The 14,084-nt window shown below is 52.4% G+C and overlaps 5 protein-coding genes across 5 annotated transcripts; 3 read left to right on the plus strand and 2 right to left on the minus strand.

The window, feature by feature from the left end:
* Positions 1-100: 100 nt before the first annotated feature.
* Positions 101-1,790, plus strand: N7474_007164 (DNA-(apurinic or apyrimidinic site) lyase APN1; the record flags this gene model as incomplete). Its single annotated transcript, XM_057198574.1, has 5 exons — positions 101-569; positions 624-660; positions 709-828; positions 884-1,018; positions 1,070-1,790. The coding sequence occupies 5 exons, from the start codon at positions 101-103 to the stop codon at positions 1,788-1,790; spliced, it is 1,482 nt and encodes a 493-aa protein (XP_057052014.1).
* A 482-nt stretch (positions 1,791-2,272) lies between these two features.
* N7474_007165 (putative nucleotide-sugar transporter) lies at positions 2,273-4,084 on the minus strand (the record flags this gene model as incomplete). The annotated part of the gene is made up of 2 exons (XM_057198575.1): positions 2,273-3,589; positions 3,650-4,084. The coding sequence occupies 2 exons, from the start codon at positions 4,082-4,084 to the stop codon at positions 2,273-2,275; spliced, it is 1,752 nt and encodes a 583-aa protein (XP_057052015.1).
* An 877-nt stretch (positions 4,085-4,961) lies between these two features.
* Positions 4,962-6,758, plus strand: N7474_007166 (glycoside hydrolase family 15 protein; the record flags this gene model as incomplete). The annotated part of the gene is made up of 1 exon (XM_057198576.1): positions 4,962-6,758. The coding sequence occupies one exon, from the start codon at positions 4,962-4,964 to the stop codon at positions 6,756-6,758; it is 1,797 nt and encodes a 598-aa protein (XP_057052016.1).
* A 752-nt stretch (positions 6,759-7,510) lies between these two features.
* Positions 7,511-10,179, plus strand: N7474_007167 (uncharacterized protein; the record flags this gene model as incomplete). Its single annotated transcript, XM_057198577.1, has 3 exons — positions 7,511-7,816; positions 7,892-9,634; positions 9,790-10,179. 3 exons carry the CDS (start codon positions 7,511-7,513, stop codon positions 10,177-10,179), a joined length of 2,439 nt encoding a protein of 812 aa, XP_057052017.1.
* Positions 10,180-10,472: 293 nt separating this feature from the next.
* On the minus strand, positions 10,473-13,430 carry N7474_007168 (uncharacterized protein; the record flags this gene model as incomplete). The annotated part of the gene is made up of 1 exon (XM_057198578.1): positions 10,473-13,430. One exon carries the CDS (start codon positions 13,428-13,430, stop codon positions 10,473-10,475), a length of 2,958 nt encoding a protein of 985 aa, XP_057052018.1.
* Positions 13,431-14,084: the final 654 nt, after the last annotated feature.

Here is a 14,084-nt window from a genome sequence, read left to right on the forward strand (position 1 = left end):
ATCACGTGCACCCTGCCTGTATCGACATCCAGCAACTCAACGTCACTCAGGCAGTTGATTCCTATCAGCGGCTTCAAGTCTGACGTTTGTGAACAGCGGGATGTGTCCTCACGAACTGTATGACGGAGCGACCACCGCGCTGTTGAAGTCCCCAGACCCCAAGGGTAGCCACAAAAGGCAGCTCAGCAATGGGACACCAGATAACTCCCCGGCACGAAGATCAAAACGACAGAGATCAAGCATCAATCTGAAGGAGCCTTCTTCTCCCACATCTGATCTCGACTTGCCGGTCAAGGAAGAGGCCGAGCTAGTAGTGACGAAGAAGACCCAAAGATCAGTTCCCGTTAAGGTCGAAGCTGACGAAGACGCGAAGCCTGTGCCAACTCCTAAACGCGGGAAGAAAAGAGAAACTGTGGTCAAGAAAGAAGAGACCGAGACTATTGTTGAGAAGAAGCCTTCAAAAAGAAAGAAGAAGACACAGGAAGAGAAAGAATCTGACGCCATGCCATTGGCACCGCGGACGCAAGGCTTGCGGATGTTCGTAGGCGCTCATGTTAGCGCGGCAAAAGGTGAGTTGGATTTTGTTTATTGAAGTGAAATGGCTACTGATGCCTCCCTCCCAGGCGTGTTCAACTCGATCACTAATAGCGTCCATATCGGGTATGGTCTCAACATTCTATTCATCTGTTCCGTGCTAATCAATCGCAGTGGGAATGCCTTCGCCTTGTTCCTAAAATCACAGCGGAAATGGGAGAACCCTGCTCTTCAAGATGATCATCGAGATCAATTCCGCCAGCTCTGCGTGGAGCACAAATACGATGCGACCAAGTGAGTCTCAAACAGGAGCCCAATAATCGAAGTTTAACTGACAGTAAATTATCAGATACATCCTCCCCCATGGATCATATCTTGTCAACCTGGCCCAAAACGACAAGGAAAAGGCCAAGCAGGCCTATGACTCTTTCGTGGATGACCTTCGCCGGTGCGAATCTCTTGGTATCACGCTCTATAACTTCCAGTGAGTCAAATCCGCTGCAATACAAACACATCATACTGATTCCGTCTCTAGCCCGGGAAGCGCAAACCAAACACCATTCCCAGAAGCGCTCTCCCGCCTCGCCGACACACTCACGCAAGCCCTATCCGCCACCAAAACCGTCGTCCCCGTGCTAGAGACCATGTGCGGCCACGGCAGCACAATCGGCGGCTCACTACCCGACTTCCGAGACCTCCTAGCCCTCATCCCGAAAGAGCATCACCCCCGAATCGGAATTTGCGTCGACACCTGCCACAGCTTCGCAGCAGGGTATGACCTCGCCTCACCCGCGGGGTTCAAATCCTTCCTTTCCGAGTTCGACGAGCTGATCGGCCTCCGCTTCCTCCGCGCCCTGCACCTAAACGACTCCAAAGCGCCACGAGGTAGCAAGCGCGATTTGCATGCAAACATTGGCACCGGATTCCTCGGCCTGCGCGCATTCCACAATGTCATGAACGAACCGCGCTTTGAGGATCTGCCTATGATCCTTGAGACGCCGATTGAACAGTCCGATTTCAGCGTGTGGGCGCGCGAGATTAAGCTCCTGGAATCGCTGATTGGGATGGATCCCGAAGGCGAAGAGTTCAAGATTCTAGAGGCGAAGCTTGCGGAGGAAGGGCGGGTCATGCGTGAGAAGCATCAGGAGCAGTATGACCGGAAGATGGAAGCTGAGGAGAAGAAAAAGACCAAAGGGAAGGGGAAGCAGAAGAGTTTGGCGGATATGATAAAGAAGGGGACTGCGGAGGAAGAATGAAGAGGGACGAGAGATAGTTAATTAGGCTTGGGTTGGTGGTTAGCCAGTCTCTGTTCGTGACTACCTCGCGGACATACACATGTGTCCAAACCGTGGGACTCGGCGGTCACAACGAGCGCGCCCGAGCTCATTGACGCAGTTTTTTCACCCAACTCATTATTGGAGTTTCAAGTCAGCATTAGGTCGGTCTATCCAGATACTACGTATGGCAACAGAATCAAGGAGGAAGGTCAAGACCTAAGAGAATTTCCAATTGATGGTATCAAGTAAGCAGCCGCTCCGTGGTATAAATCCAACAACCACCATGCGATGCAAAGTCAAAAAGCCGACATCTCCCAGAGACCAAGCATCAAACTGCTTGGTCCTGGAAATACCAAAAACAAAGGGATATGTTGATGCCGTGCAGATAACCCCCCGCCAAACTTAGAGATGTAAAGGAGAAGAGATGGGAGGGTGGAAGAGAGAACGTGAAAGTCGTAGGACTAGGTCGGGGTGTGATGCCGAACGGGCGAGACGGTTGCGGCTGAGTGCACGCCCGGGCTGTCCTCTCGGGTCGAGGCATGGAGATGAGATGAAAGAGTTTCGTTCATAGAAGTGATGTGTGGAGGAGCGGACCTGATGGGAGAATCTTCGTCTTCGGGGATAGGGGACGTGGAGATCATGAGGCCGTGCCTTGCGCTGTTGGTACGGACGTAGAATGGGCGCGAAGGACGGCCCGAGGAAGACGCTTGGAGTTCACCTTCTGAATGCTCCGCAGTCTCTAGGTTGGCAACCCGGGAATATTCTCCGTTCTCTCCTTCAATCATCTCGCTGTCTTCTGTGTCATCCGAGTCCGGGCCAGGGCTGCTGTCCCACGCATTCCTCTGAGCCTCGCTTCGCATAGTCGAGATCTTCATGTAGTTATAGGCGGCAATGCTGCCGATGGTGATGACCAACCCAGACACATTGATGACGGTCAGTTTGTCGTGGAAAACAACACCCGCAGCGCTAATAGTCACCACTTCTTTGAAAATGCCGCAAATGCTCAATGTAACAACGGACGAGCGCTTCAAGAGCGCGAACTCGGAAGAGATCATGCAGAACGCAAGAACACCGGGGAACACCAACAGACAGATGCCGAACACGCTTCCGTGGACTTCGGCAAGCTTGTTGAAACCCTGAGCGATCTCGGCAGTACCTTCCACGCTCAGGGCAATGACGATAAGGGAAAAAAACATCACAGGAGTGAGGAAAAACAAGGTCGAGAATGGGTTTGATGTGGCCGGATGACGCAGCAGCAGGATTTGAGTGAGACCCCATCGGAATCCCGAGAAAAATGCCGACGCGATCACAAGGGTGAACCCGAGAGCATTGAACGCGGTCTCTCCGGCGACCATCATCACCACACCCACTGTCATCGCGGCGATGATGACAACCAATCTTACGGAAAGAGTCTCGAGGCCAAAGATGAAAGCGAAGAGGAGAACGAATGCCAGTGCAGACGATTTGCACATAGTGAGGAAAGTGAGCGAGATGAATTTTAAGGACATATTGCCGAGTCCGACATCGAGGGATGTTGCGGTACCGCAAGGAACGAGGCGAGTCAGGTAGAAAAATTTCGTCATGACCGGCTGGGATGCGACTGCCGTGCCATCCACAGGCGAATTCGAAGCGGACCCAGCCGGATTTCCTGGTCGTAAGGAAGGAATGAGCCACAATATAAGGGCAGAGAGAGTAAACTGCACGGCCATATGCAGGCTGGTCGTGAAGAGCGGAAAAGGGAAAACGGGTTCTTCGTCGGAAAACATCCATTTATTGTACTGGAACGGTACATGTCAGTCACGCTCTACCATTCAACCGCATGGAAGGAAAACACTCACAATTGAAATCGACAAGGAGAAAAAGTACCACATGAGAATCAAGGACGCGTTTATACACAGCCTCTTGACGACATTGCGGTCCGTCAAATTCAACTGCAAAAAGTCTCCCCGTGTCGACTTCACATCGGCAATCCGAGCATCCAGCTTCCTGCGTTGTCTCCGTCGTCGCCGTCGTCGCTGGCGTCTCTGCTGTGCCGTGAGACCGGTCTCCTCGTCGTCATGATGATCATCGTCCGAGCTCATTGGGTCCATCTCTAGAAGTGTATCTCCCGCCGACGAGCCATCCGAGACCTCTGGATCCTCCGCCGTCAGAGGCTCCTGCTCTTCCCGTTTGTGTGCTCCATCCCCGTGTTCGCCTGGCAGAAACGATCGCGCTGCGCTGGTGAGAGCGGAACTTCGCCGCCGATGATGACTCCCAGGGGCAGACAACCCCATCGTGAACCGTCGAGGGTTTACGATCGGATTGAGAAGGGGAAAATGGCGAGGACACAATCCGTCGGCCCCATGAGGGTCCTCAGGCCAGAATCACGTCTTGGCTTGGCGTTGGAAAATGGACAGGCCCGGGGGAGAGAAACCAAAGGAGGGAATGAAGCGAGAGTGAAGCAAAACGAGCGATGGGGGGTGTCGAGGTAAGGTCAAAGTGTAAAAGGAAGGAAGCTGAGTGAATTAGTCAGATCAGGCGAAAAAACAGATCAGTCAGCTGGGTGGATAACCTCGTCTGGGCGATCCGGGGTCAAGTCAAGGATCAGGCGGCAAGTCTGGGATGATTGGCGGGCTCGGTCCTCCGGCTGGTCACTACTGTTGTATGGTCCTGCTGGCATTCCCTTCCCTTCTAGGTCGGTGAGGAATGATGCGAACTACTATGTACTAACGCCCGCACGCGACCGGGCCTGAGCACGACAACGGGCCTCGGCGCTAGTGATAGACTCGGGAGCTATCTGTCTTGTGAACATTGGGCTGAACATCATGTTGGTTGTCAATTACCAACCCACCCGTTACTCATGATGATGTCCCGTCGAGGACAGTTGACCACCAACATCCTCCTCCATGCACCATAGGAATGACCTCAGACCATCCTGGATCATCATGATGTCGGGGTTCCTGGCACTTCCGGCCAGCGTGTGCGATCTTATATGCCCTGGAGCAGGCGTGTGATGGACATGCAATGGACGTCGCACCCACTTCTTGTCTCTTCTGCTGCCAATTGTACCGCCTAGTTTGATTGTATTTGATTGTATTTCAACACGAGCCTGTTTGCTGTGTGGTCTTGCATCTGCTTCTTTCTCCATCGATTATCCACACTGTCGCCACTATGCCAGAGTTTGGGTACAGTGCCATTGAGGACTATGGTCTCATTGGGGACATGCACACGTGTGCCCTCGTCAGCAAGGCCGGTAGTCTGGACTATATGTGCTGGCCGGTCTTTGACTCGCCCACCGTGTTCGGTCGCCTGCTGGACGACAAGAAAGGGGGATACTTCTCAGTGGGACCCTACAAGACCGTGGTGGATCCTCATAGCAAGCAGCGATACCTCCCGTACTCCAACCTGCTGGAGACTCGGTGGACCAATGAGGATGGCGTCGTGACCATGTTGGACTATTTCCCCGTCTCGGACAAGAAGGCGCCGCAATCATCCCGGCTGTTGTCTGGCTTCTGTCCCTGCAATGAACCCGGTGCCAACCGATTCAAGTCGGGACTGCGGCACTCCGTCCTGATCCGAAAGCTGGAGTGCAGCCGTGGCTCGATGGAACTGCAGGTGGAGATGTTCCCGGCTTTCAACTACGCTCGCGATTCGCATACGGCTCGTGCGAAGCTGGAGGACGACTTGGGCAAGCATCGCCTTCAGACGATTCATTTTGAGAGCGACACCGAGCGGCTGCAATTCGAAATCTTTGCCGACTCACGGGAGCCCGACAAGCTCGGCTATCCCAAAGCGATGTTGAACATGAAAGAGCGGCCCGGCATGAAGGGACGGGGCCTGATAGCTTGGCTGCGCTTGTGCCAGGGCCAAACGGTCCATCTGGTAGTGCACAGCCCCGAGAAAGCAGCCCCCAGTTTGTCCATGATCGCCGCACACCTGAGCCGAATGGAAGAGGAGACCTTCGACTACTGGACGGACTGGACCCGCAAGTGCGAGTTTCGTGGTCACTATCGCGAGACGGTCGAGCGCAGCCTCTTGATCTTGAAGATGTTAACTTACAAACCGACGGGGGCCATCGTCGCGTCGCCTACCTTTTCGCTCCCCGAAAATGTGGGCGGCTCCCGAAACTGGGATTATCGGTACTCCTGGGTGCGTGATACGGCTTTCACGTTGTACGTTTTCCTCAAATTGGGGTATAGGAGTGAGGCGGAATCGTATGTCACCTTTATCTTTGACCGGATCTTTCCCCACGCGGCCCAGGACATTGAGTCTGGCAGCAAGCGCCCCTTCCTGCCGCTCATGTTCACCATTCGCGGCGAGTACGACATTCCCGAGGTGGAACTCGAACACCTCGACGGATACAAGGGTAGCAAGCCCGTTCGCGTTGGCAATGCGGCCGTCTTCCACACGCAGCTGGACATCTACGGAGAACTACTGGACAGCATTTACCTGTACAACAAGCACGGAAACCCCATCACCTATGATCAGTGGTTGGCTATCCGCCGCATGGTGAACTACGTCTGCGGCGTGATCCACCAAAAGGACATGTCCATTTGGGAATCGCGTGGCCAGATCCAGAACTTCATCTACTCGAAGATCATGCTGTGGGTTGCCCTTGACCGTGGCGTCCGCCTGGCCGAAAAGCGTACCAGCCTGCCGTGTCCCGATCGGTCCCGTTGGATCCAGGCGCGGGACGAGCTGTACGACCAAATCATGGACAAAGGCTACAACTCCGAACGCGGTCATTTCTGCCAGAGCTTTGAAAGCCGCGAGGTTTTGGATGCGTCCATCCTGATCGCACCTCTGGTCTTCTTTGTGGCGCCCAATGATCCGCGGTTCATCAAAACGCTGAAGAAGATCCTCGAAAACCCGGAGAAGGAGGGCCTGTCGAGCGCCAAGATGGTCTTCCGTTACGACCATCTGAAAGCCAACGATGGTGTGTGCCACATGGCACTTTCATTCTTCTGACCGTGCTAATGCCCTTGTTTTACAGGTGTGGGCGGCGGCGAAGGGGCCTTTATCATGGTTACCTTTTGGCTGGTTGAAGCCATGGCCCGAGTAGGTATTCTCTCAGACCATGGTGCGATATTCTTAACAAGTGATGTAGGCAGCCAAATATGATGTGCCTATTCCAAACATCTGGAAGCTCGCCCTGTCGCACTTTGACAACATCTTGTCCTACTCCAACCACCTGGGCATGTTCTCCGAAGAAGTGGCCATTTCCGGGGAACAGATGGGCAATACGCCCCAGGCGTTCAGTCACCTGGCGTGCATCAGTGCTGCCATTAATCTAGAGAAGCTGGGCCGCGGAGAAGATTAAAAGTTGGTTTTTTGTTGCTGCCAGCACTTGTAGTAATGAAGTTTTTGTTTCTTTGATCCAAATTGATCTATAGAGTGTCTTACGTAACCACCTTCACCGCCGGCGGGTCGATCCGTCTGTCAGCTCCAGCTGCTTTAGTTCCCATCCTAGGTGAACCCCAGATCAGCTTCGCCTCGTCTTTCTTTCTTTCTCTGTCGCTATTAAACCTGCATTAGTCCACTCTTGCAAACTCAAGGCGCTCGCTCGGACTGCCTTCCAAGTCTCTAGCTCGTCTCCAGCTGCGAACAGCTGGAGATGTTACCTTCCGCCCGCCGTCCTTGTTGACTTCTTACGCCCGCCCCACACGAGCTCTTTCAACCGTGATCTCCATTACGCCTCAGGCGGCTGTCGATCCATTCCCATGGCGGACGCCAGCTTGGCCTGGGAGGAGAGACCCTCTGACCTCGCGGGGCTCTCATCAGACGAGGAGGATTTTGTCTCCAGCCAAAGTACAGCCTCCGTTGAGCCCGATGCGCTGGCAAAGAAGCATCTCTCGACTGCGCTGGGAAGACTACAGCTCACGCAGTCGACGTCGGATCTATACAATGGTACTCGGATTTTTACTCCGGGCACGACGGAAACAGACAGTGGGCAGACGTCGCATGTGAGGAAACCGCTGCACCTGCTTGAACTGCCGCTGGATGTTTTGAAGGATATTATCAAAGAGGTAATGCGAGTCCTTATTCTACAGAACCCAAGTTTTGTTGATGGACTTACCGCTAACTAATACCACCTGTCATAGGTCACACACACGAGCGACCTTACCTCGCTTGCGTTGACATGCTCCGTTCTCCATTCCTTGACGATCCCCCAAATGTACTCCCGATTCGACATTATCTGGCCCGAGTCCCTCAACTCAGCGACGGACGACTGCTCAGGAGTGGATGCACTATCATACGGCTTGTCCACATTGGTGATGGGGGAAGATGTGTTCCACCAACTGCCGCTGCCCCGATCGAACCGCTCTACAGACGCCTGCTCGCATTGCGGTTGTGATGACCGTGGCCACCACCCGAGCGCCAACCTTCAGGAGAATGGCACCACGTTTCGGTCACGGCGAGGAAATTATTACGCGCAATATACGCGCACTTTCTCGATCGGAAATGGGCCGTTGCATTGGGTCCAGGAGTATTCGGTGACCAAGGAGATTGGCAAAATGCTCGGGACCTTGGTTGCTCTGGCTGTTGCTCGTATGGTGAACCTCGAGGCGTTCATATGGGACATGCCTACGGGAGTGGTCCGCGAGATATGGCTTGCACTTGCTTCTCTGGCGGATCGACCAGGACATAACTGTCGACTGGAACGTGTTTGGGTGCGCTGGCATGACAACTCTGAGAATTCTGTGCGCAATTCATCCACAGCCTCAGCCCGCCTGTCCCAGAAGTACAAACATGTGGAACATCCTTCCCTGTCTGTACTGCCACCGCTCAAGAGCATAGCCGTTCTCGATATCGATGAGCCCGCGTATGTGGAGGAGCTGGCAGTCTTGATTGAACGATCACGTCACCGCTTGACTGAACTGCGGATTGGTATTGCCGCCAAGGCATACCTGTCTGAGTGGCTGCTTTGCGAAAAGGACTTCAACCTCCCGGTCGACCCTTCGGCGGGATGGCCTCGGCCTGGTGGTATTCTTGAAATCCTTTCGAGACGCGGCCCCCTGGAGGATGAACGAACGGCTCAGCAACAGGATGACACTGCCACGGTGACCTCGACAATGGCAATGGCCGTGCCTTCAGAGGACTCGGTGGATACTGACAAGGCTTCTAAATCCGGCAATTCATCTGTTCCGGCAGGGGAAGCTTCTTCGCAGACTGCCGAGCTGCCAAACGGCAAATCCACGCAATCAGTCTCCTCTGGCTCACCGCTCAGTAAAGTCTCATCGCCAATTGCAGCTTTCCAGCCCGACCGAGAATTGCTCAAACTGGAACTTCTTGAACTAGAACGGGTCCCGCTATCTGTCTCGACGATATTGCCAGCAATTGACTGGACCCGTCTCACCACTCTTTCCATTATGCGCTGTCAGGACCATGAGAAACTCTGGCGGGCCCTTCGTCGGAAGTACGCTCCTCCTGTAGTTCCGGGGAGGCGGGCCCAGGATGGGGAACATCGGCGACTGAGCACCAGTTCTCTCGATTATTGTCTCCAAATCAAACACCTGCGAACGGATACCGTTTCACCGTATCTAATGCTTTTTATCAAGGATGCACTGGCTCCGAATACGCTGGAAAGCGTGTTTTTGCATGAGGCACCACTCTACGACTCGGCGGTCCAGGTCGAGGCTATTTACCGACATATTCTTCGCAAGCACCGACTGAGTTTGCGAAAGGTTCTCGTGGATGCGACTGAACGATTGGTCGGTGGGACTGATATGCACAGTGCACGATGGCACAAGTGGATGTTCAATCACGAGGTGGTCTCGTTCGTCACGAGTGGCCGGATGCCGCAGCTGAAAGAGCTCGGCATGGCCATGCACTATCGGGATTGGGTATGTAGCTTTTTCCTCCCTCTCTTTGTCTCACGCTCACCTAGTCTCAGCACTATTTCCTCCAACGACTACCCAACATGCCTCAGCTCCGTGCTCTCTACCTTCCGCATATCGGCCATACCTTGCATCGTGAGCTCAAGGAACTCGCGCTCCAGATCCTTGACATCGTCAGCATCCGCCCAGAACTCAAAATCTCCTACGTCGGTCTGCAATCGAAATGCTACCAGATTCTCGAGGCAGGCCCTGGCGAGGCGGACCAAGATGTCGACGAGACCCACTCCGGCGAGAACACCGGCGACGGACTTTCGAATTTCGACGGCGACGGAGATGCAGACCACATCGGTCCTAGCGACGATGACGAAGACAGCATCCCTGGATTCCCTTCCTCCGACACAGATCTCATTCCAAGCGACAACAACTCCTGGTCGGACGACGGCTCGGAGCCTGATGATGAGCATGCTTCGCGGGTTCGGTTCAGACTACAAGAGATCCTGTTTTACGATGATAAGATATCAATTTTCAAGGCGCGTCATGGTGTGCTCTGATTTTATTCCCTTCTGCATGTCATGTGATGGCGTCAATGTGTTTTTCTTTCCCTTTGGTGTTGAACGGAACGGCTGCTACACTACGTCTGCACGATACCGAACCAAACCTCGAAACACTACATGTACTTGTAGGATAACGATATTCTTACTATGCAATACAATACATGCATTCGGCCATCGATTCATTAGAATTGAGGGATTGTAGTAGTCGTATATTTAGCATAGTGTATATGAAATGGTATCACAAAAACCAGCAAGAAAATCAAACCTATCACGCTCTATATTCACCAAACTCATGCCACAAATGACTTTGAACAAATGACCACTTCAACGGGTTCTCCTCCCTTGATGTCAGGATTTACCTGCTCCCGAAAGTCCGGAGCCCCCATCCACGGCCCCATACCAAGATTCGAACTGGTAATAGCAACCATAGCTTTATCGTGGCCTTTCCATGCTTTCTTCACGGTGAGATATCTATCCCCCACTCGAAATGTGGCATCTGGAAGCAGCTCATCCAGATCGCATTCAATTAGAGGGGTTGGAAGACCAAGCTGACGACGTTTTAATCCACGATATTGCCGAGGAACAGGCCGAGGCAAAACACGGATGGACAAGCATGTCTTTTGGTGCGGACCATCCAGGTAGCTCTGTGGACATGGACATCCTAGGTGTGTGGGTCTGTCCCCGCCAAATACTAAGCAGTGTTGGCTGATAACTGCAAAAGTTGCCACATCTCGCGTGTCTTTCACAATGTCAATCCATTTATTGAACCGTGTTGAAGTGATGCGATGGCTCCAGTTGCCATCCAAGAAGGGCCAACAGGCTTGGAGATCGCCTGCTGGGTCGATCCCCGTGTGTTCCAACATTAGGATTGAGTTCACCAGTATGAATCGGACCTTGTCATCGGTCAAGACTGCTTCGTCAGGAACATCAAGTAGGGAATCGGTGCAGTTGATGGAGCTGCAACGAGACCAGCACGACTGGATGCATTTTGGGTCTCCAATCTGATGTTCGCAGTATGATGATTTTTCTGGAGGGAGTTCTCTTGTCCGTGACAAGCGCAAGACATCCCAAAGTGTCACTCGCCGAGCATTCCCTGTGCATGCACTGATCTCCAATCCAATCCGGAGCTTTAGAAGTGGCCAGATATCAGTGCCTGGATTACGACACGCCTCGATGAGTGCTGACTTCATTGTCCGCATCGGATTCCGCTTGTATTTCTTGACCAGCCCTAAATTGACGTATTGGCCCCCAGTAAGCTGAACTTCATGGCCCTCCGTAGTGTAGTACTCGTTGCAAGTCCCAGAAAACTGGAGTTGGTGATGAATGTGTTGCTGTATTTGGCATATTTGCGATTCGCATGAGGGGTTGAGGGTCATGACTGTGTCGGTGCCGATCAAGATTCGTGATGTGCTGCTCAATGGAATATGCTCCTCCTGGGTAATGTAATTCGGGATTTCTTTTGTCCAATGACACTCGATTTCCCTGAAAGAAGCATCGGATTGCTGATCTCGCGGAAGAGGGACGATATATCCCCTTTCTGTCCGGATGATCGGGCCTGCGTCGGCTGTCCCTTCCACTAGCCAAACTGGGCCCCAAAGTTCCTGAAGATCTTGAACCATAAGAGACACTTTCAATCCCGTCCGCTTTGATTGGGTCTCAGTTCTACCCAAAACCCAAGCAGGTCCACCAACAAAATCCTTCAGACATGCTAGTTCTCGAGATCGGAAAGAATATTCGAATCCAACAGGAATAGAATCCATCGGCTGATCCCATAGATTGAGGTCAAATCGACAAACATGTGAGCCTGAAAATGACACAAGGCCAACTGACAGCACCGTACTCAAAAACTGGACATATGGCAACCAATCCAAACGTGAAGAAACATGCTGATGCCCATTCAAAGCGCTTCCGAGAAACTTCTGAAGCACTCGTGAGAGGGAAACTTGAGCATCTTGGGACCAGGGTTCTTCGGAGATGTTCAATTCGAGTGAGTTCAAAAGAGAGTTTATCTCACTTAGCGATAGATGAACAGCGTTTGCAACATCTGGTCGTAATTGGTCCTCAACTAGAATGGATAACATGCTTCCACAGAATCCCTCAGACTGTAGGTTGCACAGTGCATCTCTGCATTTTCTGAGAGTTGTTACGCATTCGACTAGCTCTCCGTTCTGCGTTCTGGGCCCCAAATGGATACCGCAGGTTTCCGCAGTGTTGAGTTCAAGCATATCGAGCTTCTCATAATAGGCAGTTGCATCCAGAATGTGCTCCAAACCCTCGGGCTGAGCGCTATCGGGACCGATCCCATGATCGCCGCTTTGCTCAGGGTCTGTGATATCGGTCTGCGTTGAAATTATTGAAACATCTGCTGGATCTCCTCTCAAAGAGTCTTCACTTGAGATTTGAGATTCATGAAGCTCAATTTGGTGGTCATTGCCATGGTTTACTAGCTCGGATGAGTTTTTTGTACTGGCGTTCGTTGGCTCCAGTCTGCGTCGTTTGGTTTGTGATTTCCCGCTGGAGTCAGTGAAGCCCCCAGCGTCCGGCAGTGGACTAGGCTCAGTTGAGCCTTCTCTCTGTATATTCTGAAGACGATAGTCATTTTTCTCGAGCTGAGGTCGTGGTCTTTTTACAAAATTTTGCTTTTCTTCGGGTACTTCCATCTTCTGAGTGTCACTAGTCGCATTCGCGTTCCCCTTGTCGTCAGTTGCTTGGTAACAATTCTCTTCTTCTGGCTGGATAGATGAGGAAGGATTAGTATCGTTGCTCATTGCCGTGCCTTTGTTCTCTCGCTCGTTCAAATCACGGATTTCGCAGTTATTCACAATACACTTGTAGAACTCATCCCAGGATTTTGTTGATGCACCACAAAGTACACAGACAGGTGGGCACGGATACTCCTTTGTGCTGGCCTCTATTTCCTGACTGGATGCCTCTCTCGCGTGATGCTCGCGGAAATGAGATGAAAATCTGTCGCGCTTATGCCAGACGGTGTCACAGCCTGGTACAGCACAACAATGCGCGAATCGAGGATAGTGGGCCGTGGTATGTTGCCTGAATTGGCTTTTGAGTCTTGTAGAGAAGTCGCTGCATGTCTGGCAGCGGTATTCTGATGGATTGTATGAGCTCGGCCGTGATGTCCGTGCCGAGGATGGTGCCGAGGCCGGCGGCGTTTGCTGAAGGCGAAGATCAATTTGTCGCGATGCAAACAACAGCTTATTCTTCAGGTTCAGCAACTCGGATGGATTCATGAAGGGTATTTCTCGTAGGATCGCGTCCAAGTGCGTGGAGATTCCAGGACGCGGATTATCAATGTAAGGAATCGGAGGACCTGCATCACTTCGTATTATCGACCGCGGACGGGAGCGAGAAATTTCAGGACGCGGATTATCAATGTGAGGAATCGGAGGACCTGCCTCTCTTCGTAGTATCGGCCGAGGACGGGAGCGAGAGGTTCCAGGACGCGGATTATCAATGTAAGAAATCGGAGGACCTGCCTCTCTTCGTAGTATCGGCCGTGGATGGGAGCGAGAGGTTTCAGGCTAATAAATTGGATTGTAAGAATCTATGGACGTCCTCTAACTGTTTGGAGTTGGGATAAAACATACCTCGGGAAAAAGCTGGTCCCATTGCTGGTCCCATTGCTGGTCCCATTGCTGGCCCCATTCCAAAGCGCTCCACGGCATCCCAGGTTTGTCATGAGCCATCTCTGCTGTGACGCTGCTGGATCTGGTCTCATTTGAAAGATCATTTGAAAAAACCGTAGTGATTGAAGTCGGGCAAGATGAGTCCCACGAATCAGAGCTAAGCGTATTGGAGTGGCTATGAAAATCCAATGTTGTGGGAGTTGTGTAGGATACATGATCCCCTATGGTTGACTGCGGCATATACGATCCAGCCAGTTG

This window comes from Penicillium riverlandense, assembly GCF_028828495.1.
Source record: "Penicillium riverlandense strain IBT 135883 chromosome Unknown utg000006l_segment0_segment0, whole genome shotgun sequence".
Classification (NCBI taxonomy): domain Eukaryota; kingdom Fungi; phylum Ascomycota; class Eurotiomycetes; order Eurotiales; family Aspergillaceae; genus Penicillium; species Penicillium riverlandense.